General features: G+C 44.1%; 1 protein-coding gene across 2 annotated transcripts in view; it reads left to right on the top strand.

Moving 5' to 3' along the window:
- Positions 1-20,309, top strand: part of LOC139757836 (protein amalgam-like) — a 111,748-nt gene extending 91,439 nt beyond the window's left edge. For both annotated transcript variants that reach the window (XM_071678727.1, XM_071678728.1), the window contains 7 exons: positions 9,714-9,878; positions 10,463-10,833; positions 11,823-11,963; positions 13,349-13,658; positions 14,814-14,956; positions 15,888-16,095; positions 17,351-20,309. In XM_071678727.1, coding sequence (XP_071534828.1) covers positions 9,714-9,878; positions 10,463-10,833; positions 11,823-11,963; positions 13,349-13,658; positions 14,814-14,956; positions 15,888-16,095; positions 17,351-17,466 — 1,454 coding nt within the window. In that variant the 3' untranslated portion in view covers positions 17,467-20,309. The remainder of the gene's footprint in view (positions 1-9,713; positions 9,879-10,462; positions 10,834-11,822; positions 11,964-13,348; positions 13,659-14,813; positions 14,957-15,887; positions 16,096-17,350) is intronic.
- Positions 20,310-22,500: the final 2,191 nt, after the last annotated feature.

Raw genomic sequence — 22,500 nt, 5'->3', positions numbered from 1 at the left:
TTTTCTTCGGTTGATCTCGGGATCGTTGATATATAAGGTGGTCTTTGGATTCCTTTATTAAGGCGAAGGACAGACGAGTAACATGACACCCATCACAATATGAGAGACAAGATCAGGTACATCTCTGTCCCGAGAGACGGAAAGGATGATACAGTTATCCTTGGTGATATAGACGATACGAATCTCTCTTAAAACAAATGACATTCAAGGAACATTTCATAAGTGTATTAGCGAGCATTAACACGATACACGGCCTCCAGTGATTACATTATGAGTAGGTTTGGATTACAGGCTACCACAAGAACTGATCCTGCCTCATTATCACGACCATCTACTCATGTTTTCGATGTGTCTGTAGGTAGCGAGCAAACGTTGTCACAGGGTGAGGCAGGTCTATTAATGTCGGTACTGAACTTTAAAAGGCAGCGTCTTCTGCAGTGACGGCTCGGCCAGTATACTGCTACAGGAGGAGGAGAAGGAGGAGGAGGAGGTGTGGAGTCGATCTCTGTTGTATATCTCTATACCCAAGAACTTAACCTTCGGCATCTTTAACTATTTCGTTATGGTGCCTTGAGACGGAACAAGGAAATAAATGACATAACCATAGCCCTCTCTCTCTCTCTCTCTCTCTCTCTCTCTCTCTCTCTCTCTCTCTCTCTCTCTCTCTCTCTCTCTCTCTCTCTCTCTCTCTCTCTCTCTCTCTCTCTCTCTACACACGCGCACACACACACACACACACACACACACACACACACACACACATACACACACACACACACATGTATATATATATATATGTATATATATATATATATATATTTCCAACCTGTTGCCCATTCCCTCTTTTCACCACACATATCCTATGGTATAACTTGGTCTACTGTGGGTATGCACTGCCCACCGATTCGAAAACCACTCACTGTGCGTCGGAAATTTTTTATGTCACCACTACACCTACGGGCCCGTTAATCTGATAAGTAACCTCGTCATCATCAAGGTTTTCAATCTCATTTTCGCAGACATCCAGACCTTTCCGCAGCACAGCTGTTAGCATCGGTCCCTACGCTATCGTAACTACATCAGTTGACAGTCATACTTGGTAGCTTAATGTCTGCATACGATTCTGGCGATAATTCCTGACTGTCAACATTCAATCCTTTGCAAAGTTATTTCCCTCTACGCACACCGAGGGGGCCATAAGCCATGGTTCCTCCTGAAGTACTCCTTAGATATCGTATAATTGATTAAGTACCTTTTGTCTCGTTAATCCCTCCTTCCTGCCCTCACCTCTGACCTTCCTTCTCTTCACATTCCTTACTTTCTTCTCCACACTTTACACTCTTCCCTCCTCTCTTGGACAGTTCTCACAAAAAAAGGGGAAACATCGATACATGATCACTCCATCGAGTGAGGACGAACTGCTCCATCAACCTTGTGGTGAGGCCGGACACTTGATATTGATCCCTCTTTCCGTGGTGAGCTGGGCTGTGTACTCCAATAACAACCTACATAAAGTGTAACGACGGTGGGACGTGGAGTCACGCCTACCGAAGGTAAGGTGAGACCATTTAGTAGCTCTGTCACGTGTAGGTACCGGCCTTGATCCCTATAAGTGAGGTGCGTCAACTTGCTCCACACCAGATTCTGATGACGTCAGGCCATTGCTGATCGCTGACTAGTGAGGTGCCCATTGTGATAGAATGTACATGCAAGACATTGCTTTCTGTGATTCTCAAACGTTCAAGCTCGATCTCGTGTGAGGTGGTGTGTATCGCTGTATGTGAGGTGCTGCCCATTGTGAAATCCCTACGTGTTGAGGCTGTGTGATGCCTTACCTGTGAGACATGACCCGTCGCATGTCATCTATCCAGGATAGGTGGGACAACTGTGTGTCGCTCTCGTGTTGAGGTGGGCACTGCTCTATCCCTTTCATCCGTAAACGAAATGCATCAGACCGCGAGCAATCCTCAGGCACCTCACCATGAGTCATACATACATTAAATAACCTTACCAACCAGTCAACAATACAGTCAACAATACATATATATTATATATATGTATATATATATATATATTATAATATATATATATATATTATATATATATATATATATATATAATATATATATATATATATATATATATATATGCTTGTGTGTGTGTGTGTGTGTGTGTGTGTATTCTTATATACCCCAGCCAACCTGTGACACATACCCTCTTTATCAACCAACCCCCTATAAGAGGATGAACAACTGGGTTTACTGTGGGTAGATGACTGCGCCCGGGATTCGAACCCAGTCAGACCCGTGCGTGGAATTATTGACAGGGACACTCACAACACGCTACGGGGGCCCGTAATGCTGATAAAGATTACCTTCGTCATTCATGATGGGTTTTCATATTATGTTTTGAGACAGTAATACAGACACGTTTCGCAGCACAGCCTCGGGTTAGCATCGGTCTCTCTGTATCTATCCGTGACTCAGTCAGTCATAGATGTGGTGTTGAAGTCCGGAATACGAATTCTGGCATGAAAATACCATACGCTGTCATGACTCAATATTTCTTTGGGCTAAAGAGTTTAATTTTCCCTCTACGACACCACGAGGGGGCCATAAGCCGTGACGTACAGATATGTTATCTTTATGATATCGATCTTTTGATTAAGACCTGTGTCTCGTGTGGATCCCTCCTCCTCCTCCTCCTCTTCCTCCTCCTCCTCTTCCTCCTCCTCCTCTTCCTCCTCCTCCTCTTCCTCCTCCTCCCTTGGACAACGACATACAAAAAAAGGGGAGAAATGATCGATACATGAGTCAGCCTCCATCGAGTGTGGGTCGATGCACTCATTACCCTTGTGGTGAGGTGGGCCTGTGTGAGTCGCTCTACGTGGTGAGGTGGGCCTGTGTGAATCGCTCTACGTGGTGAGGTGGGCCTGTGTGAGTCGCTCTACGTGGTGAGGTGGGCCATTGTGAGTAGCTGTACGTGGTGAGGTGGGCCTGTGTGAGTCGCTCTACGTGGTGAGGTGGGCCTGTGTGAATCGCTGTACGTGGTGAGGTGGGCCATTGTGAGTCGCTCTACGTGGAGAGGTGGGCCTGTGTGAGTCGCTGTACGTGGTGAGGTGGGCCTGTGTGAGTCGCTCTTCGTGGTGAGGTGGGCCTGTGTGTGTCGCTCTACGTGGTGAGGTGGGCTACTGGCTCTACCTAGTTCGATCCCGTGATAACGTAAATGCATACAGACCCGGCGAAATACGACAACCCCGTCGAATGGGAGAATGGAAACTGATGAGTTGAAATATATATACACTCCCTCAACGCTATGTACCAGTACGGTACCTTTAACGCTATATAACTTCGTCCCTGGCGTTTCCCCCCAGTAAAATTGCTCAGGGTATACAATACAGAGCCTTCCACCTGGCTCTACGGTTCGCTGCAGCAACAGGACTATTAGATTTGATGGTTTCCGGGGGGGTTGGGGGGTCGAAATCTGTAAGCTCTAACTGTATCCCAATAATTGTCTTCTATTTCGACTATTGACAAAATAGAAATCCAAATGGCTATCATGTCCGGATCCGGGAAAAATATTTCGGTGATCTTTTTTTTTTTTTTTCTGTCGTTTTTGTCCGACCTCAGAGACTGAGGAAAGGGGGGAAAGGAGGATCTGAAGGGATGTGATTTTCAAGCTGAGTGAGGGATTCATAAACGACACGAGTAGCGATACACACAGACCACACGATTGAATGCTGTCAGGGTTTGCAGAGATGATATATATATATATATTCTTCTTCTTCTAAACTATTCGCCATTTCCCGCGTTAGCGAGGTAGCATTAAGAACAGAGGACTGGGCCTTTGAGGGAATATCCTCACATGGCCCCCTTCTCTGTTCCTTCTTTTGGAGAATTAAGAAAAAAAAAACAAGAGGGGAGGATTTCCAGCCCCCTGCCCCTTCCCTTTTAGTCGCCTTCTACGACACGCAGGGAATACGTGGGAAGTATTCTTTCTCCCCTATCCCCAGGGATATATATATATATATATATATATATATATATATATATATACATATTCAGAGAGAGAGAGAGAGAGAGAGAGAGAGAGAGAGAGAGAGAGAGAGAGAGAGAGAGAGAGAGAGAGAGAGAGAGAGAGAGAGAGAGAGAGAGATGCAGAGATGGCATAAGGGCCTGTTATCCTTCGACGAGGTTGTCTGGATGGTTCGTGCACTAAGATAACTGGACCTCGGATGAAAGAAAAAAGTCACGAGGGCTCTCTCTCTCTCTCTCTCTCTCTCTCTCTCTCTCTCTCTCTCTCTCTCTCTCTCTCTCTCTCTCTCTCTTTCTCTCTCTCTCTCTCTCTCTCTCTCTCTCTCTCTCTCTCTCTCTCTTTCTCCCCCTAGCCTCTGGCAGCAACAGCCCGTAGGATAAAAAACCCACGCTCACCTGGGAAAAAACAAGCATAGAATTTTACAGGAATGATTGAAATGAAATAATTGTCTGTACTATCTTACTACACTGTGCTACACTATATTCTGGCTATGGATTCTGTGTGGGGCGTTATTCTCTGAGGCTGACGTGAATACATATATATAGATATGCTGCATATATACATATATATATATACTATTTATATATATATATATATATATATATATATATATATATATATATATATATATATATATATATATATATATATATATATATATATATATATATATATATATATATATATATATATATAAATATATATATATATATATATATATATATATATATATATATATATATATATATATATATATATATATATATATATATATATATATATATATATATATATATATATATATATATATATATATATATATATATATATCATCCCTGGGGATAGAGGAGAAAGGATACTTCCCAAGTATTCCCTGCGTGTTGTAAAAGGCAACTAAAAGGGTAGGGAGCTGGGGGCTGGAAATCCTCCCCTCCGTATAAATTTTCCAAAAGAAGGAACAAAGAAGGGGGCCAAATGAGGATATTCCCTCTAAGGCTCAGGCCTCAGTTCTTAACGCTACTTTAACGCGGGAAATGGCGAATATGTATAAAAGATACATGTATATGTATATCAGGATTACACAAGTTCGTGATGTTAGTATGAAAGTGAAATCGCACTTCAGTAGGAGTTTATACAATTCTGTTTAACGTAATTTTTCTATACGTGTGGCACAACATGTTTCGTGGAGACAATCTACCTCATCAGGTGCCAGTACTTAACAAAGTTATTTAAATCCCAACATCACACTTGAGTCCCGCCGTCCAACACCAATCTGTACAGACCAACCACTGTCCGCTTTGTCTGGCAGTAACCGTTGTAAGGGAGAGTGATTAAGGTGGGTCACGTGGCGGGGGTTGACCTGGGTAGCTGGGTGTGTCTTGAACAACTTTATTTTTTATATATTTTAGTGTTTTGACAATTCCCTCATAATGATCTGGTTAATGCTAGGATGGGCTTTAGAATTGCCTGGGGACAAGCTAAAGTCCTTTAGGATTAGCAATTAAGACAGACTCAACACACGAAAACATAAAAATAAAACGCTACAGGAAATGCCAGTGACGCCCCCACTCTCGCTTGAGGTCAGAGAGAGAGAGAGAGAGAGAGAGAGAGAGAGAGAGAGAGAGAGAGAGAGAGAGAGAGAGAGAGAGAGAGAACCTGGACGAGAGAGGAAGAGAGCGAATGAGATATTAAGAAGGTCAGGCAGAGACCGGTATGCAAGAAGAGAATCAATAGACAAAATATAGAAAAGAAATACGACACAGTGAAGTGGATTACTTCCCAGCTACATGCCAACTTAACATTGCTTCATTTGAGTTACGACAATGTACAGGGATATAGAGGAATAAATATAAGGCAGGTAAAGGTGTTTAAGCCATACACAAGCGAGTCATTCACTCCAAGTACGAAGTTTTCAAGATAGATTCCATGGGTCGCGTTTTTATGGCAATCTTCATTCTCAGCTGCTGGGAACAACTGATATCATAGATCGTATCTACTCATTATTATGTTCCTCATGGTGATTGGCGTGTCTCAGGTCCTCAGTAGCTACCTCACTCTTACCCCAGCAAGAACTAACTGCACCAACTCCAAACTGCAATCTCTAAACACACACCCGACACTCTCCCCCATCCCTCGCTCAACGCAGGTCACACTGCCGTCAGTACAACTCCAACCCTTGCTCAACACACCCTCCTTACCCCAACACTGGATAGATACTGTCGCACTGGTTCTCAATATATTGCCAGTGTTGCACCAACTTTGCCATTGTAGTACTCCAGTAAAGCCAAACATTGCTGCTTCTCCAGTACTACGTCGTTCTTACATCAGTACTATCCTATACACTGTATTAAGCACTCTGCAACATTATCTCAATGTTTCTCCAACACACACACACACACGAACAGTACCCCAGGAATCTCCAATGATGCCTGAGCACACGGGCATCACACCCATATATTATTTCTCCAACACTACCTCACATTTTCGTATGCACGATCGTGCATTTAACCCTACTTCGTTCTCCATCCTCCCTCCCCTCCAGCCGCGCCTCGTCCCCAACCACTCTCCTGCCTGCTTATCGCATCGTATCTTATCTCCCCCAACCCTCCCGCCCCATCCATCTTTCCCCCTCACCCTCACCAACCATCACACCCCCATCACTTCCACACTACCATCCGTAACAGATAAGATCCCTCAACACCCTTCTGGAGCATCCCAGGTACAACCTCCCACACTAATCCCCCTCAGCACCAGCTTACACACCCGACGTCCCCAGCACTAGCTCACCTTGACGTCCCCAGCACTAGCACACATTGACGTCCCCAACACTAGCACACCCTGACGTCCCCAGCACTAGCATACCTTGACGTCCCCAGCACTAGCACACCCTGACGTCCCCAGCACTAGCACACCTTGACGTCCCCAGCACTAACACACCTTGACGTCCCCAGCACTAGCACACCCTGACGTCCCCAGCACTAGCACACCATGACGTCCCGAGGTGCACGTTCTCCGCCGGGTGTATAAGTAGGACCTCAGCCATGATCAACGAGGGCCACATCAGCCAGGCAGGTAGTGTGAACCTCAAGGGACAAATTACAGTCAGGAGACTGGTGCTGTCACGCACAGGTAACTGACAGTCGGACGCGAGCTGATGCCAACACACACACACAGGAAATAAGAGTAACTAAAACTGGATTAAGCTGTTATGAATGTTGCGTGTGTACAGCTGACGGTATAATACAATGATGAAGCGCAGGCAATATTTGCTGTTCTTGTCAAAGTAGAATTCACGTGCTGGAGTGATGTAGTATTGTGGTGTATTGTTTTGTGTGGGGGGGGATGTTCTCCATCACAAGGGAGGCTAATGATATATTCAACGATGATCGTCGAAATTCGACGGGCATAATTTCATGGCTTTAGATAGGCAGAGACTCTGGACTGTCCAGGGAGGCTGCTCCGAGTGAGAAGTGAGGCTGGGAAAGTGAGGAGAATCCTACATGTGATCATGCCCTTGTGTGTTCCTGATGGATGATTCAGTCCTCACACCACGGCAGTATACTCACCACTCGTGATGTCAGTCATTCTCCTCCTGACGATAGTGTGGTGCTGACGATTGGTCTAGGCTGAGTCGCGTCCCCCACAGTGTACCAGCCACAGTGTCAGCCACACAACCCTGCTGATCACAGTGTGGTTCAGTGAGGATTAGTCTTCCCCTCAGTCACGTCATTGTCGTATACCCGCCACTTGTGGTGTCAGCTCCTTTTCATCTGTACGTGGACAGGTGTAGCGTAATATTGCATGACGTTAATCATGTGTCTCTCGTCTTTCTCTAACCTTATCCATTATACATTGAGGGACGACCTTTGGGCAATGTGTGACAGCCGGTGGTGTGAGCAACACTCTGGATAATGTTTTTCTCCCAACATAAATCGCTGATGTGTATATATATATATATATATATATATATATATATATATATATATATATATATATATATATATATATATATATATATATATATATATACCCAATTCATCGACCAGGACTAGGGGGGGGGGATGAACAGCTGGGTGGAGTGTGGACCGAATGCCATGACCAGATATCGAACTTATGCGTACTCGACTCCGGCCGGCCCGTGAATGGTTAGGAACACGACCCTTTATTTCTGTGTATTTCAGCGCAAAATGAGACTTCACCGAGTGACGATTTGCCTGGGCAGGATAGCCACCTGACCATACTGTATGGCTTACCCGGTTCCTTCGGCTGTCCTACGCAGCCCTCCTACTGAACCAGGTGTATTAGTCATGTGGGAACGTATAGTTATGTGGAGCTGAGGGAAGAGGCTTGAGCGTTTCGCTCCGAGAACCACGTAATACTGTGGCTGTAGAAGTAGCCACATATCTTGTAGAACTAAACAGTACAATCTCTGACTAGTCTAGATTCTTACACAACAAAGAATGATACATATTAGGCTCAGAGCTCCGTATTTACCTTTATCAAGAGTAGCAGGTCCAAGAGAAACACATATGGACTCTGAGAATCACACAGTTGATAGAGAGGACCACAAACTCCTACCTAAAACCCGCCATCGAGTCTTTGAGGACATTAGTCTCTCCACTGGTCCACATCCATCCTTAATGGACACTGTACAGATTGAGAACCAATGCACCCGCGAATATGCTCTGGGATAAGTGGAAGTTTCGACGTAGTGTGTTTGATATTCTCGCATGCAAAGGTCTGTTCTTCGTGATGTCTGTGTGGTCACTGCGTGCGTGTAAGATACACATGGGCTCACGGCAAATAAACATCACGAAACGTAAAGAGAGAGGAAACTCGCTTTAGTCAAGTGGGTGTCTGGCTACGTTAAGAAATTCATGTCAACGCGATCGATCACTGGTTCCAGCTAGCCTATCGCTGCACGTTTCGCTTAGATTCTTTCCAGCTATTAGGGGTCGTCTGGGTGAACTGGATCGTTAAAGATGGCTAAGTACGTGCTCATTACATCTTGCCCTACTCCAAGTATGATTGAGTTCTCGTTAAGTATAGTTAGCACCTCATTCAGTTGTGTAATAGTATAGTGAGTATAGTTAGTATAGTTCATACTTCATTAAGTTGTGTAATAGTAAAGTTTAAGACATGGGGTGAGGTCCCTTAAGAGTATAAAACTCCCTCCCCATGCCAAAGAAAATGGGTAATGACAGTGGCACAGTAATGATAAATAATTACACTGACACAGTAGAATAAGTAATTACACTGTGGCACAGTAAAAATAGGTACCCACACTAAGAAACAGTAAAAGGATAGGTAATTACACTGTGGCACAGTAATAATAGGCAATCAGACTATGGAACAGTAAAAGATAGGTCATTATACTGTGCCACAATAAAGTCAAACAACTGTAGCATAGTGAAATCAAATAAGTAATTACACTGTGGCATAGTAAAATCAAATAAGTAATTACACTGTGGTACAGTAAAATCAAATAAGTAATTACACTGTGGCATAGTTAAATCAAATAAGTAATTACACTGTGGCACAGTAAAAAAAATAGGTAATTACACTGTGGCACAGTACAACACAAATCATTACACTATGGTAAAGACACTAACACTGGACACATCTCTCCCAGACGTGTTACCTGTCGAATCTTATTTCCCTCGGTCCTCCTCCCACAGGTCTGTCCAAGGGCTACAACGACGACTTGGGGATCTACGAGTACCGTGACTACTACTACTACCAGGAGGAGGGCCTCAGCTCACCCACCTTCCTGGCGCGACCCCAGACCTTCACAGTGGAGGTGGGCCAGTCCGTCATCATCCCGTGCGACGTCGACAACCCAGGTCGGTTTTACACCTCTCTCTCTCTCTCTCTCTCTCTCTGTAATACATACCACTGTCTGCATCCGAGTGCTGCTTTCATTCATCCTGATGAAGGTTGATCGTCCATACGGATGAATAACGTGAAATGGACCATTCACTGACCAGGATTAATCCTGCCACAGGTGTTATGTGATCAGTCCGAGGTTTCTATCTCGTGATTCAAAGACGGAATAATGATGTTGATCTATTCATTTCAAGAACCTTATGAACGGATGTGCAATACTGTTACGTTTGAGAGTATAGCATTATCTTGTGTAGTCACAAGGTGACATATGTTTCGTATCTGCCATCTAGAGTCTGAGATAAAGACCCTTTGTGACCTCTGTAATCCTTTTGCGCTACTGCTCACAGGATGAATCTGGGCGGTACGATCAACCAGCGGCAAAAAACGGCCATAAACATCTTGAATAACAATGCAATTATCTAGTTCCTTCCGTAAGGCAAGCGCATGTAGGTATGAGTTTCATCGTAATCCCCTGATAGTCAAATAACCCCCGAGAATCAAGTACCACTGTGTCCTTTGCTGATTCTTGGATTCTCGCCAGGAAAGCTGAGGCTGATCATCAAGAAGATGCCGGGCAACGGAGGCAGTGAGAAGCTCATATCTGTTGGCAACGACAAAGTAATCCCGGACCCTCGGATGACTGTGGATGGGTCGCGTCTCACCATCTCCCACACACGCCCTCGCGACGCTGGCATTTTCATCTGCCATTTCGACCTGGAGCCTCCACTGCAGCTGAGGCACGTCCTGGACATCCAGTACGCACCCACCGTCAGGGCCATGGTGCCTCCGGAGCAACACGTAGCCATGGGCAAGAGCGTGACCCTCGAGTGTAAAGGACAAGGTAATCCCGAGCCTGTCATCCACTGGTATCGTCAGGGAGGTTCCCTGCCTACCGGACAGCGTAGCAAACAGGTAATGACAGTCTGTTGACACTCGTGACTTTGAGAGGTAATGGGTTTGGTATTTAAGGTATTTAAAGGGGGAAAAAATGATGAAGGATACATTTAAGGTGACGACCTTCCTAATGGTTCTCTATCAACGGAATCTTTAGTATTTGTTCATGTCTTTAGTTTAATACACAACAAAGTTCGACCTCGACAAAGTAGAAGCGACAGACTTTGAAGGACGGGGAAATATGAGGCGAAAAGACACACTAAAACATGCTGATGTAACGAAGCAAACCAAGATCCACCTGCTTCCTGCCCGTCAGGCAAAGTGTCTCCCGATTCGCATTATATGTCAAAGAGAGCGAGAAGCACAACTGACTCACTTTACCAACACTTGCATCGTAGGGAATTGCACTTAAGACCTTGCTGTCCAGATGTGTCCCTTATAGATCCAAAACTAGTTTCATGTTTCTTCCACTTAAAACACTGTATATAATGAAAAAAGACAGTAGGCTAATACTTATTCCACTGCAAAGTGATTACCTACATTAGTAATGGTACATTATTCATATACATAGTTATTGGAAAAAGTGGTGAATTAACTTTTCCAATGCTGCAAGACATTATAGACCCAACAGTACGAGTGGGAGGGGAAAGCACATTAAAAGATCTCTTCGACTCACTGATGATGAATTTATTTCAGATGAATTTATTTCAGTATATCTTTCATAGGTTTGTAATGGGGGAGTCTGTATTCTCCCCACTTTAAATTGGTTTAGCCTCTCGACAAACACTACAGTGGACATCTCACGAAAAATAACCAGTACAAAGGCCTCGACCCTACAGTACACAGTAACCATGGGAGTTAAAAGGCTTAGTAGACCTTCCAATTGAGCAAATTAACATAGGAGTAATCTATTTGACTTCAGACATTACCATTTAGCTTTTCGAAATGATCTTGGGAACTATGTTTCACACGTGCGCGTATGGCTGAGGGAAGATTGTTTCGCCCAGGGTAAGAAACTGACGCTGGTGAACGTGGACCGTCACATGGAGGGTATGTACCTGTGTACAGCTGACAACGGTATCGGCGAACCAGCCTCGGCCGCCATGTCCATCACTGTCGAATACCCACCAGAGATCATCACACAACAGGTGAGTCTTCCTCCTGGCCTTCTTCCGTTACTCTGTTATGAACACTGCAGTCGAGCTACGTCCACTCTTCACCCCAAACTCGAGACGCTTACCATGGCACTTTAGGAGGTTTCAACGGCTGCTTAAGTGTAGCTTGGTACTTCTTCTTTAGTGATTTTTGGTGAATCTTTATCATGGTCTTCGACGGTTCTAAAGCATTTGGCAGGATGTGGCACGAGGCTTTACGCCCTAAGCTTCGTTCTTATGCCTTTTCCATTTCCATCTGTTCCTTTCGAGTCGTCCCATTGCAGTTTTCGCTGATGGATTGACATGATTGTATCTCGCGCTGATAGACTATGATTTTATCCCGTCAATAGCGATGCTCTTTAGGAATATGACCTTTAGCCTAAACTTTTTTTCTCCTCGTGAAACCAACTTGTTTCTTCAGCCTCTGACACTAATCGCTCTTGCGATGGTGATTCCACATCACAATCCTGTGGCCGTTCTTTTTCTTGCACTGAACATATACCCCTTCCCTTAAACTGGACCTATGCAGCAACTCCCACTGGGAAAGAAGTACAGTGGTCAAGTACAACAGTAAAAAAAAAGAGAAAAAGCCATTTCTTCCCATATATCTCTAATTTTCACTCATTTATGACCACCAAATTTCAAAGCCCATCAAATTCAGTCCTGCAATAACATAAACAAGTGAGGTATAACCATATTCTCCACTCTATTCAGGAAGTCTCACGGAGAAAATGGTACAAAACCTGCGTCTCCAATACTAGGGATGTTTCACAGGTGCTGCAGTTATCCGAGCAGCTGCTGTAACCATATCCACCACGAATCTCATTTGCCGCTATATGGACCAGTTCTTGTACCTATAGGGTACCTGTTCTTCCGCCTCTCTTTTAGCCAGGGCTAGATATAAAGGCCACCACCTCTCTTCAACCATCTTTGGCTGCTTTGTCTCCGTTCTGTGTGGGTATCATATCGGCCGCTAATCTCGCAAGCTGTCCATGTGTATTCTGTCACATGAACACTTGTAGTGCGACTTTGCTCTTCCCACAGTTTCTGTTTGGAGACCAGCCACACGAAGATTGACCATTATGTTACTTTTTCATTTCTTTCCTCTCTGGGCAAAGCAGTTAGAGTCTTATCCTTTTCAGCTGACATAGCTACGATTAGGGCATGATATAAAATTCCATTGCACAATCTCTTACTGTAAGGAAAGGAAGTACTGATTGGAAATGAAGATTATCAAAATATATTCAATGCATGTGGTTCCCCCTCTATTGTAGGTGATTAGAATATGGACTGATCTTCAGATTTCAAATCTTATAACACATCTGATCACTCAGAGAACCCTATGAAGTTATGCTAATCAGAATCTAATTTACTGCCAGTTCGTCGTGAGGACGGGCGAGGGCGACCAGGTCGAGCTGGTGTGTGTGGTGCACGGCCGACCACCGCCCGACGTAGTGTGGACCCGCGACGGGCGGCCGCTGCCAGACACCCTCATGGACACCCAGCTGTACCTGCCACCGCAGCAGCAGCAGCAATCCTCCCGTGCCAATGACGTCCACCTGAGCCAACCGTACGTGGCCCACCGCCACACACTCACCATCCAGCACGTCACAGAGAAAGACTTTGGGGCTTACGTGTGCATCGCTGAGAACATCTACGGCCAGAAGAACGCCGTGATACAAATGACAGGTGATGCTTGCATGTGATACACATTTAGCCACGATAGATGCCCACCTTTGCACTGTAACAATTTGACGAAGATGAGCAAATGAGTGTGCGTGAGATGAAGCTTCAGATAATCAGATTAAGGCACGAAGCTAAGCTCTCAGCACATTTGAGGAAGTACATTAGCTTCTTAGGAGTGTTTGTATGATCCATTCTCAGGATGTTCGAAATGACTGATGAAAGGGGTTTTGTGTGTGTGTGTGTGTGTGTGTGTGTGTGTGTGTGTGTGTAAATATATGAGCGTAAATATTATCTTTTCATTTATTGATGCGTATGTTTTGAAATATGCCTTCCCAGTACGTGTGGCAATTCTTATCGTATAGAACTCTTGGGTCTCACTCGTTCCACTATGAAAAAAAATTCTCATTTTGAACCTACAGGTCCGTAACAAGCATCTCTGACTAGGCCAATCCCACGTATGTTCATGATAGACCCGAAGTACACTCACACTTCGCATCTTCTCAAACACCTTCGCCGGTAGGGTTAACCCTTGCCTCCTCAAAGCCCTTAATGTCATTTTTCTATGAGGATCCAGTCACAGACAGAAGTCCACACCGATGCCGGATCCTCTTTAACCTAACCTTCATTTGTAAGGATCCTCTCCTCATTCATCCACTCACTAGGGCCTAAGCCAAGTACTTAGAATGTCGGATCTCTCCTATTATCATCATCCCTCCTGATACATCTACCTACTGGCTGGCTGATCGACCTCTCTGAGGGGGACATATACTGGCTGGCTGGCTGGCTGGTCGACCTCTCTGAGAAAGGACATATACTGGCTGGCTGGTCGGCCTCTCTGAGGGGGACATATACTGGCTGGTTGGCTGGCTGGTCGACCTCTCTGAGGGGACATATACTGGCTGGCTGGTCGACCTCTCTGAGGGGACATATACTGGCTGGTTGGCTGGCTGGTCGACCTCTCTGAGGGGGACATATACTAGCTGGCTGGTCGACCTCTCTGGGAGGACCTATACTGGCTGGCTGGTCGACCTCTCTATCTCCACACAGATCCCTACCATGAGCATCATTTGGGATAGCCCCCTATACCTCCCACACATATCTTCACCCCCATCCTCTGGTTATATCTCTATATCGTACATGTTACGTGTCACCTTCCAGGTCTCCCTAAAACGCCTCAGGTGACGAGCAGCCCCAACGGTGGCGAGAGCAACAGGTACACCCTGACGTGGGAGACGGAGAGCTACTACCCCATCACCGAGTTCATCATCAAGTACCGCAAGATACATGATGGCATATGGCAGGTGGGTTGCTTGCCGCCAGTCTGCCCACAGGAGGAATGTCTTTTCCTAGCGCTACCCCGCACACATGAGGGGGGAGGGGGATGGTATTCCATGTGTGGCGAGGTGGCGATGGGAATGAATAAAGGCAGACAGTGTGAATGGTGTGCATGGGTATATATGTATGTGTCTGTGTGTGTATATATATGTGTACATTGAGATGTATAGGTATGTATATTTGCGTGTGTGGACGTGTGTGTATATACATGTGTATGGGGGTGGGTTGGGCCATTTCTTTCGTCTGTTTCCTTGCGCTACCTCGCAAACGCGGGAGACAGCGACAAAGCAAAATGATAAATATATATATATATATATATATATATATATATATATATATATATATATATATATATATATATATATATATATATATGTCTGCATAGTGCTCCATCCTACACCTCTACGTGAGGTATCTGAGGAACAAGTATTTCCATTACCTTTACTGAGACAATTACCACATTGCACCCCCAGCTGTCTCTAGTGCATAACTCCCCACCACTTGGCGTCATACATCCTCACCATCTACCCTCATCACCATCTCTCACTGTCTGCCTTCACCAACGGTCCTCACCACCCAACCCAGCTATCTGCTCTCATAATCTACATGATCACCTGCCCTTATTACTTGCGATAATCCCCTGTCCTTACTTCTTTCACTCGTCACCTGGTTTTGCCAAATGCCCTCACTACTTGTCTTTACCTATCCATACCACTTGTCTTGGTTATCCATCCTTACCACCTGTCCTAGCCAGCGACCTGAGCTTGCCACTTGCCAACGTCCTGTGCCCTCACCACCTCCCTCACCAAGCGAAAGCTTCGTGTCCCTTCCTCCTCGTTGTATTTACGTACAACCGGTAGCTACTTACACCACTGCATCTGGCTGCTCCTCTCGCAGAGGAATCGCACTAACCTGATGACGGGCGCATGGAAGAATGTGTCTCGAGTGGTAGACTCCGAGGCAGTGACGGAGGTGAGGCGCCACTCCATGTTCTACACGCTGGAGGGGCTGGAGGTGGCCACAGATTACGTCGCCGTCGTCAGGGTCAGGAACAAGTACGGCTGGTCTGCTGAGTCTGACAACTTCTCCTTCTCCACCAAGAAAGGTGAGGCTCAGGTGGTCTGGTAGAGACTGGGACTGTATCTCCCTCTCCACAGAGAGGAGCGAGGTTCCAGGTGTTTTTGACCGCGTCATCGAGAGGTAAGACCCTGGTGGTCAGGAAGATTACAATATCTTCACCAGTATAGAGGGCTCGCAGTGAGAACCATGAAGAAAAGGAGCAAACTTGTCATTACTTCAAAAAACTGAATATTATGACGAGTCTCATTTCTTAAATTTATCACATTCACTTGGTCTGAATTAGGACACGAGGCTACTAAGGTAAATGAAATAAAAAGTTTAGAATGCATTAGATGTGTTCTCTCAGTAATCCCTGGGAATTATCAATATTCTTTTGGTGTGTTTAAGTCATATGGTGAATCGAGAGACAATCTTACAAAATGGGGGTAGGTGTCGAGGATATAGATGTAAGACTGAGTGAAGGTTCCACAAGACTGACAGTTATAGTGTTCAATGCAATTATTGGTTACGGGAGACGGGGAAACGGCATCTGTTCCCAGACAGACTTAGCTCCAGCACTCTCCTGGCGAGCTGCAGTATGCGAACAGAGGAAACACGTAATTACTCGCGTCTTCCTGGCTGCCGAGTGGGATATAGAACTACTGAGACAACATTGGTGGAGATGGTCAACAATGGCTTGTGGCTTACACAACATTTAATGTTATTTCATTATAAAATTTCAGCATCTTCTTATCCAATATTTTGACTCTAATAAAACATCAGAATGAAAATCAGTTTAAGAGCACAAAAATATAATATAATCTAAACAGGTTTATTACAATAACATCTGCATCTCTTCTAAGCCAGCCAAGGCCTTTGTAGCATCAATGGGTAAGAGGATGTGAATGGGCCATTGAGATCTGGTCATGCACATTACACGCTTCTACCGTTTCTCTCATAAATGGAAAGTGTTAGAGTCTTGTTTGAGGTCGGCGGTTTCTCCGCGAAAGAGAGGGAGGGTAAGTTGGTTCACCCAGTATTAGTAGAGAAAGTCAAATGAGATCATTGCGACGAAACGTAAGACAGTCAAAGAGGAATGTTTCTCTCCCTCTCTGAATGGCTCACCTCGATCTACCTAAATGTCTCCCATATATCCTCTTTTTTTTAGACGTATGAATATATTATACCTTTGGTGTGACTAACATATCATTAATGATATTTACAATACCAAAATTCTGTTTCAAGGACTGCCTAACGTTCATCTACTCAAAGTTTCTCCTCTGGGTTTCTCTTCCTTTCAGCCATGGCAGTTCTTCAGTCCACCAGCGGAGTTAGCAGCAGCCAGCCTAGAGTCAGGGCGTCACTCTTCGCTTTTCTCTTGCTGGGCTTACCATATGCCATAACCGTCCTCGCGTAGGGGATGGACACCAGCCTCCACCCCACCCCGTCGAAAAGAGGCATCTTCGTCAGTGATGCTGTGAATGGCTTGAGACCAATGGCCAAGTAACTGCATGATCGAGTGTTCGAGAAAATGGTTTCTTTTTTGTTTTTTTAAAGTTTTCCTTCGGTGACATCATAACTGTGGAGGAGTTTTCCTTCGGTGACGTCATAGCTGTGGAGGAGGTTTCCTTCGGCGACGCCATAGCTGTGGTGGGTCACGTGAATGAAAGGTTGCGCATCGCGCTACTGCTCCTGTGTGGGTGACCGTGCTGGTTGGTGCATCTACCATTCAACTGTCACACAGGGGTCGTATCTCTCTCTTGAGTTATTCGCCACAGATCCATGCCTTCTGCAAGCGAGTGATCGCTCTAGATGTAGCACACGGATCTTCTGGCAAGTTGTCTGTGGTGGTCGCTGTTTTCAAGAGTGGCTCCTCGCTGCAAAGGTTGCTTGCAGTTGAAATCATATCCGAAACAGTAACTTTGCAGTAGACATCTCTCGCGTCAAAGCTGTCCAGTCCAGTGTTTTAACACTTGTCCTCCAATGTCCATTTCATAAGTACATTAACGTTAAGTAACATCTTTGACCAGAGATGATATATCGTATAATACCGTAGCCTTTTTATGTGAAGCGTCTTCTCTGTATTTCCATGAAGCACCTTTATAACCAGAGTCTTTGGTTTGGAAGCAACAATCATCTCCTTCATCCTCCTTAGGGGAAGGAGGAGGGAAGAAGAAGCAGCTTCTTCGTTATTCCCAGAGATGACAAGCATGCATGACTTTTGCTCTCTGTCGTACAAATGTGTACAGGCTTCTGTACAGCACTACAGAGCTGTCAATCTAGTCCTGGTGCGCACCTCTGAGATGACGTACAGTGTCTGGGTGTCGTATCTCGCCATCCATGAGTCCCGTTTTCTGTTAGTCATGACTCGCATCATAACTCTCTTTTGCTGTACGTAATGATGATGAAGCAGATCAGAATATCTTCTCAGAGATTACGAGTTAATTATCATATGAATAGACAGTTTGACTTCCTGGAAACGAGTGAGTGTGCAGTGTACTTTTCTGTGTGTGTAATATTAGCCTCAAACAGTGTCTTTACATCTGATGGACATTAAGCTAATTACGTGAAAACTACGTTCTGTTTTGCTGGTTCAGGCTGGCGTCTTTTGGTAAACTGCTCCAAATTATTGGATCTTCAATAGACGAATATTCAATCTCCAGTCTTCTTGTCGTCTGTCATCGTATGTCTGGGACGAAGACTGCGATCATCGAGATACAGCATAGCAATATGGAACCGAGCAATATGAAATACTAATATATTCTGGCAATAGTATGGATACTTGACTCAATCCTTGGCTTAGAACTACTTCCTCTGACGTCCAACATTCGTAGCTTCAAGCGTAAGTACGTGTCGAACAAGGGGCTACCGTTGGTGTGACATTTACAAATTCACTCTCGCATAATTGAAGCTAAGGTGATTATGGTCCTGTTAATACCTGTCTTATGTTAGCAGCACCATTGTATTCTACAATCCGATCCTTCCTGTCTACGTTTTGCACTTTAATAAGATCTACCAATTTATAATATATATCTCAAACCAGGATATAACGTCTGTGCAAGTTGGCAAACTCAACCATTGTTCGTATTTGCTAATGACACTTGATGCATGTTCTTTAAAGGAACACTGTACATGAGTGTATTACGAACTAATCTCTCACTGCGTTCCCCTCTCGTCACTGGAGGGGCATTGGGGCTTCAGGGTTAGACGCTGTTAGACGCTACTCAGAATATACACAAGTTATGATAGCTGTTCAAAAAGACTTGCCCATAACTTGCAGAACAGCTTCATCTCGAGCTGAGTTCCACAGAAACGCATTTCCTGATTCTCCTTCCGGGAGACGTAGAGGAGAGAGATCCTGAGGAAGAAGACCTTCAAAGCTATAAAACCATTTTTGAAGGGAGTGTAGGACATCCACTAAGATTCACTATTATCTCTAGAACGTAGACATGACGGTGGCTGTAATCACTGATATTAGGAAGAGGTTTATGAAACACGAGAAGAGGCTGGAATAGCGTGAGTACTCATGAACAAAACTGATATTAAACACCATTAAACGCATAGCTATATGAGAGGACAGTCGATTCTCGTTTCGTAGAAGACTTTCCCGCCACCCATGTCCAGGCCATGCTTCCTGTTGGCCATAAGACCAGATACGTCGTGTAAAGGAGGAGGCGAAAATGATGCTCGCTGAACTGAACGTAGCAATATGACCAGGAACCTATCTCAATACGACTAAAGTTGCGGTTTAGGTAAGGTGAAGTGGTTTCAACTCTGCTAAACTCTGTCCTAAGCGAGCCAGAGGGTTAACGACTAAGAGCAAATTGACTGAGAGTCAATAAAGTTTGAATGTAATCAGAAATGATTCAGTTTCCCATCTAATTTTCAACGTCAGGTCAGAGATCGGACACGATGACACAGAAAAAAAAGAAATTATTTTTGTATTGTGTCATTGTACAGTAGGCGAAAGACGTAGTCGGTTGTCTCTCCCACGACCTAGTGATGGCAGCCTCTGTAGTTCTCTCGTGAGACCATCTTATTACACATGGAGAGAGATATTATCTGGGTTCTGTTCTCTGTCGTATTGACTGGAAGGTAATAATGGTCCTTCAACCCCAAGCATTTCAGAGTGGAAGTAAAGGTGAAATATTGCGAAGGAATATTTCTGTTCTAAATTGATGGTATCACCGTTCAGGAAGTGAGACTTATGAAAATGTGGACAGGAACTCAAGAGATGATTTTTGATATTGCATGTTAAAGTAAGAGAAAAAAGAAAGAATGACAAGTTACCACACTTGAGAACCCAAGTCAACCAGCAGACATTGCTACGAGATGATCTTTGTCTAACATGAACTCATGACAGTATGTTAAAGCAGAAGGTTTCCCACGTCATGAGCATTTTGTGTATATATATATATATATATATATATATATATATATATATATATATATATATATATATATATATATATATATATATATATATATATATATATATATATATATATATATATATATAGATATATATATAAATATATATATATATATATATATATATATATATATATATATATATATATATATATATATATATATATATATATATATATATATATATATATATATATATATATGTATATTCAAACATGTACTTGCATGAGTGTACGATATGTTTTATCAATAAAATATGAAGAACAATGTGTTCTGTTGATTGTCCTGAACGTACAGTATAATCTTTCACTTACGAAAATTTCCTTGACTTTTCTTACACAATTTAGTAACGTCGGTCAAAGATTGTAGGTCACATAACAACAGGAAGTAATTACTCTTCAGAGATTTCTCCTCTAGCGTTGGATTCAAGACACTGGGGTAACATGACGATCATATATAAGCCAGTGGTGTGTGTCTGAGATCGGAGATGAAATCCAGATCTTCCTCTCACGAAAAGAAAAGGACATTTTTTCTGTATGATAAATTGAGTGAAAATCGCGAGAAAAAAAAAAGTCAATGCCTATGTTTTATTCTATTTCCTTGTGGTGGAGTCAGTCTCATGTGACTGATTGATTGATTGGCTCCGCTAGTCACTCATTCTAATCGAATATTTCTCTTTTGTGCTAATTCCAATCTTTGTTCTCTCTCTCTCTCTCTCTCTCTCTCTCTCTCTCTCTCTCTCTCTCTCTCTCTCTCTCTCTCTCTCTCTCTCTCTCTCTCTCTGGGAATTAATATGAACGTTGTAACACCAGGCCCTTACCGATGCCTGTGCTGGGCGCTATCATGACATGCAACCCTTCTCTCACACAACCCATCTCTCCTTCCCTTTTCTGACTTCCCTCCACTCACACATCCCTTCTCATCTCCCTCCTCTCATATACACTTAACACTTCCCTCCCCTCAAACACCCCCTCTCACTTCCCTCCACTTAAACACCCCCTCTCACTTCCCTTCCAACGAACGCCCATATCACTTCCCTCCTCTCATACACCCCTCTTGTCTTCCTTTTCTCTCTCACAGCCCTCTCACTTCCCACCTCATAAACACTCTACTCACTTCCCTCGTTAGAACTCCTCTTGGCCCATCTTTCTCGACTTACTCATCTACCAGAGTAATCGCCATTCCTCATCATCTTTCCTCACTTTCTTCGGGTACATTTTTCCCTCATCTTCCACCTCCATGACTCCACTCCCTCCCTCCCTCACTACCATCACCCAGTCCTCTGTATCAGGTCAAATCAGTGGTAAAATACAACGCCCCTCGCACAGCAGGGATAAACCTATGAACAACACAACGTAGTCTCCCTCACTCACACACTTCCCGTTTTCTAACAACTTCTGAAACTTCTCAGTTCATGATTCTTTGAAGATGATTTCCCTCATATGTAAATCAAGGGGTTAGATTTCCGACCGAGTGAAGTTTATACAAACAAACTTATATATATATATATATATATATTCAGTAACATTTCTATGTTAGTTCGTAACTTTGTGGTTCAATATCTATCGGCGTCTTTGTGCTGATGGACTAGCATGACCCTTGAGTGCAACTTGACGCTCAAGCTCTATCCCGTACCACAGGATTCGTTCGTTTCACAATGGGAGTCGTGCTGGAACGAAATGTCATCTACCACATACTTAGCCCAACTGAAGCAGGTAATGTGCCTCACCAAGGGGCAGATGTCGTAAGCCTTGGAACTACGCAACACCTGTTTAGAGATGAGGTTACTTCCCCTCGCATCTTTGCATCTATAACGAATTAAGATTAAAAGTATACAAATCTATATATCTATACGAACAAAGTGCATAAGAACGCGCACTTTCATAGAACATACAGACTTCCAACAGCCAGGGTCGAACCCGGGACCCCTGCGCAACGGGCGGGAGCGCTACCGCTAGGCTATGATCGCCCCTTATAGAGAAATGACTATTCGAATACTAAGGGTTCGATCCTGGCTGTT

The sequence above is a fragment of the Panulirus ornatus genome, chromosome 28 (genome assembly GCF_036320965.1).
Source record: "Panulirus ornatus isolate Po-2019 chromosome 28, ASM3632096v1, whole genome shotgun sequence".
Classification (NCBI taxonomy): Eukaryota; Metazoa; Arthropoda; class Malacostraca; order Decapoda; family Palinuridae; genus Panulirus; species Panulirus ornatus.
Note: the sequence above shows the minus strand (reverse complement) of the source record. Positions and strands in the feature narration are given on the sequence as shown.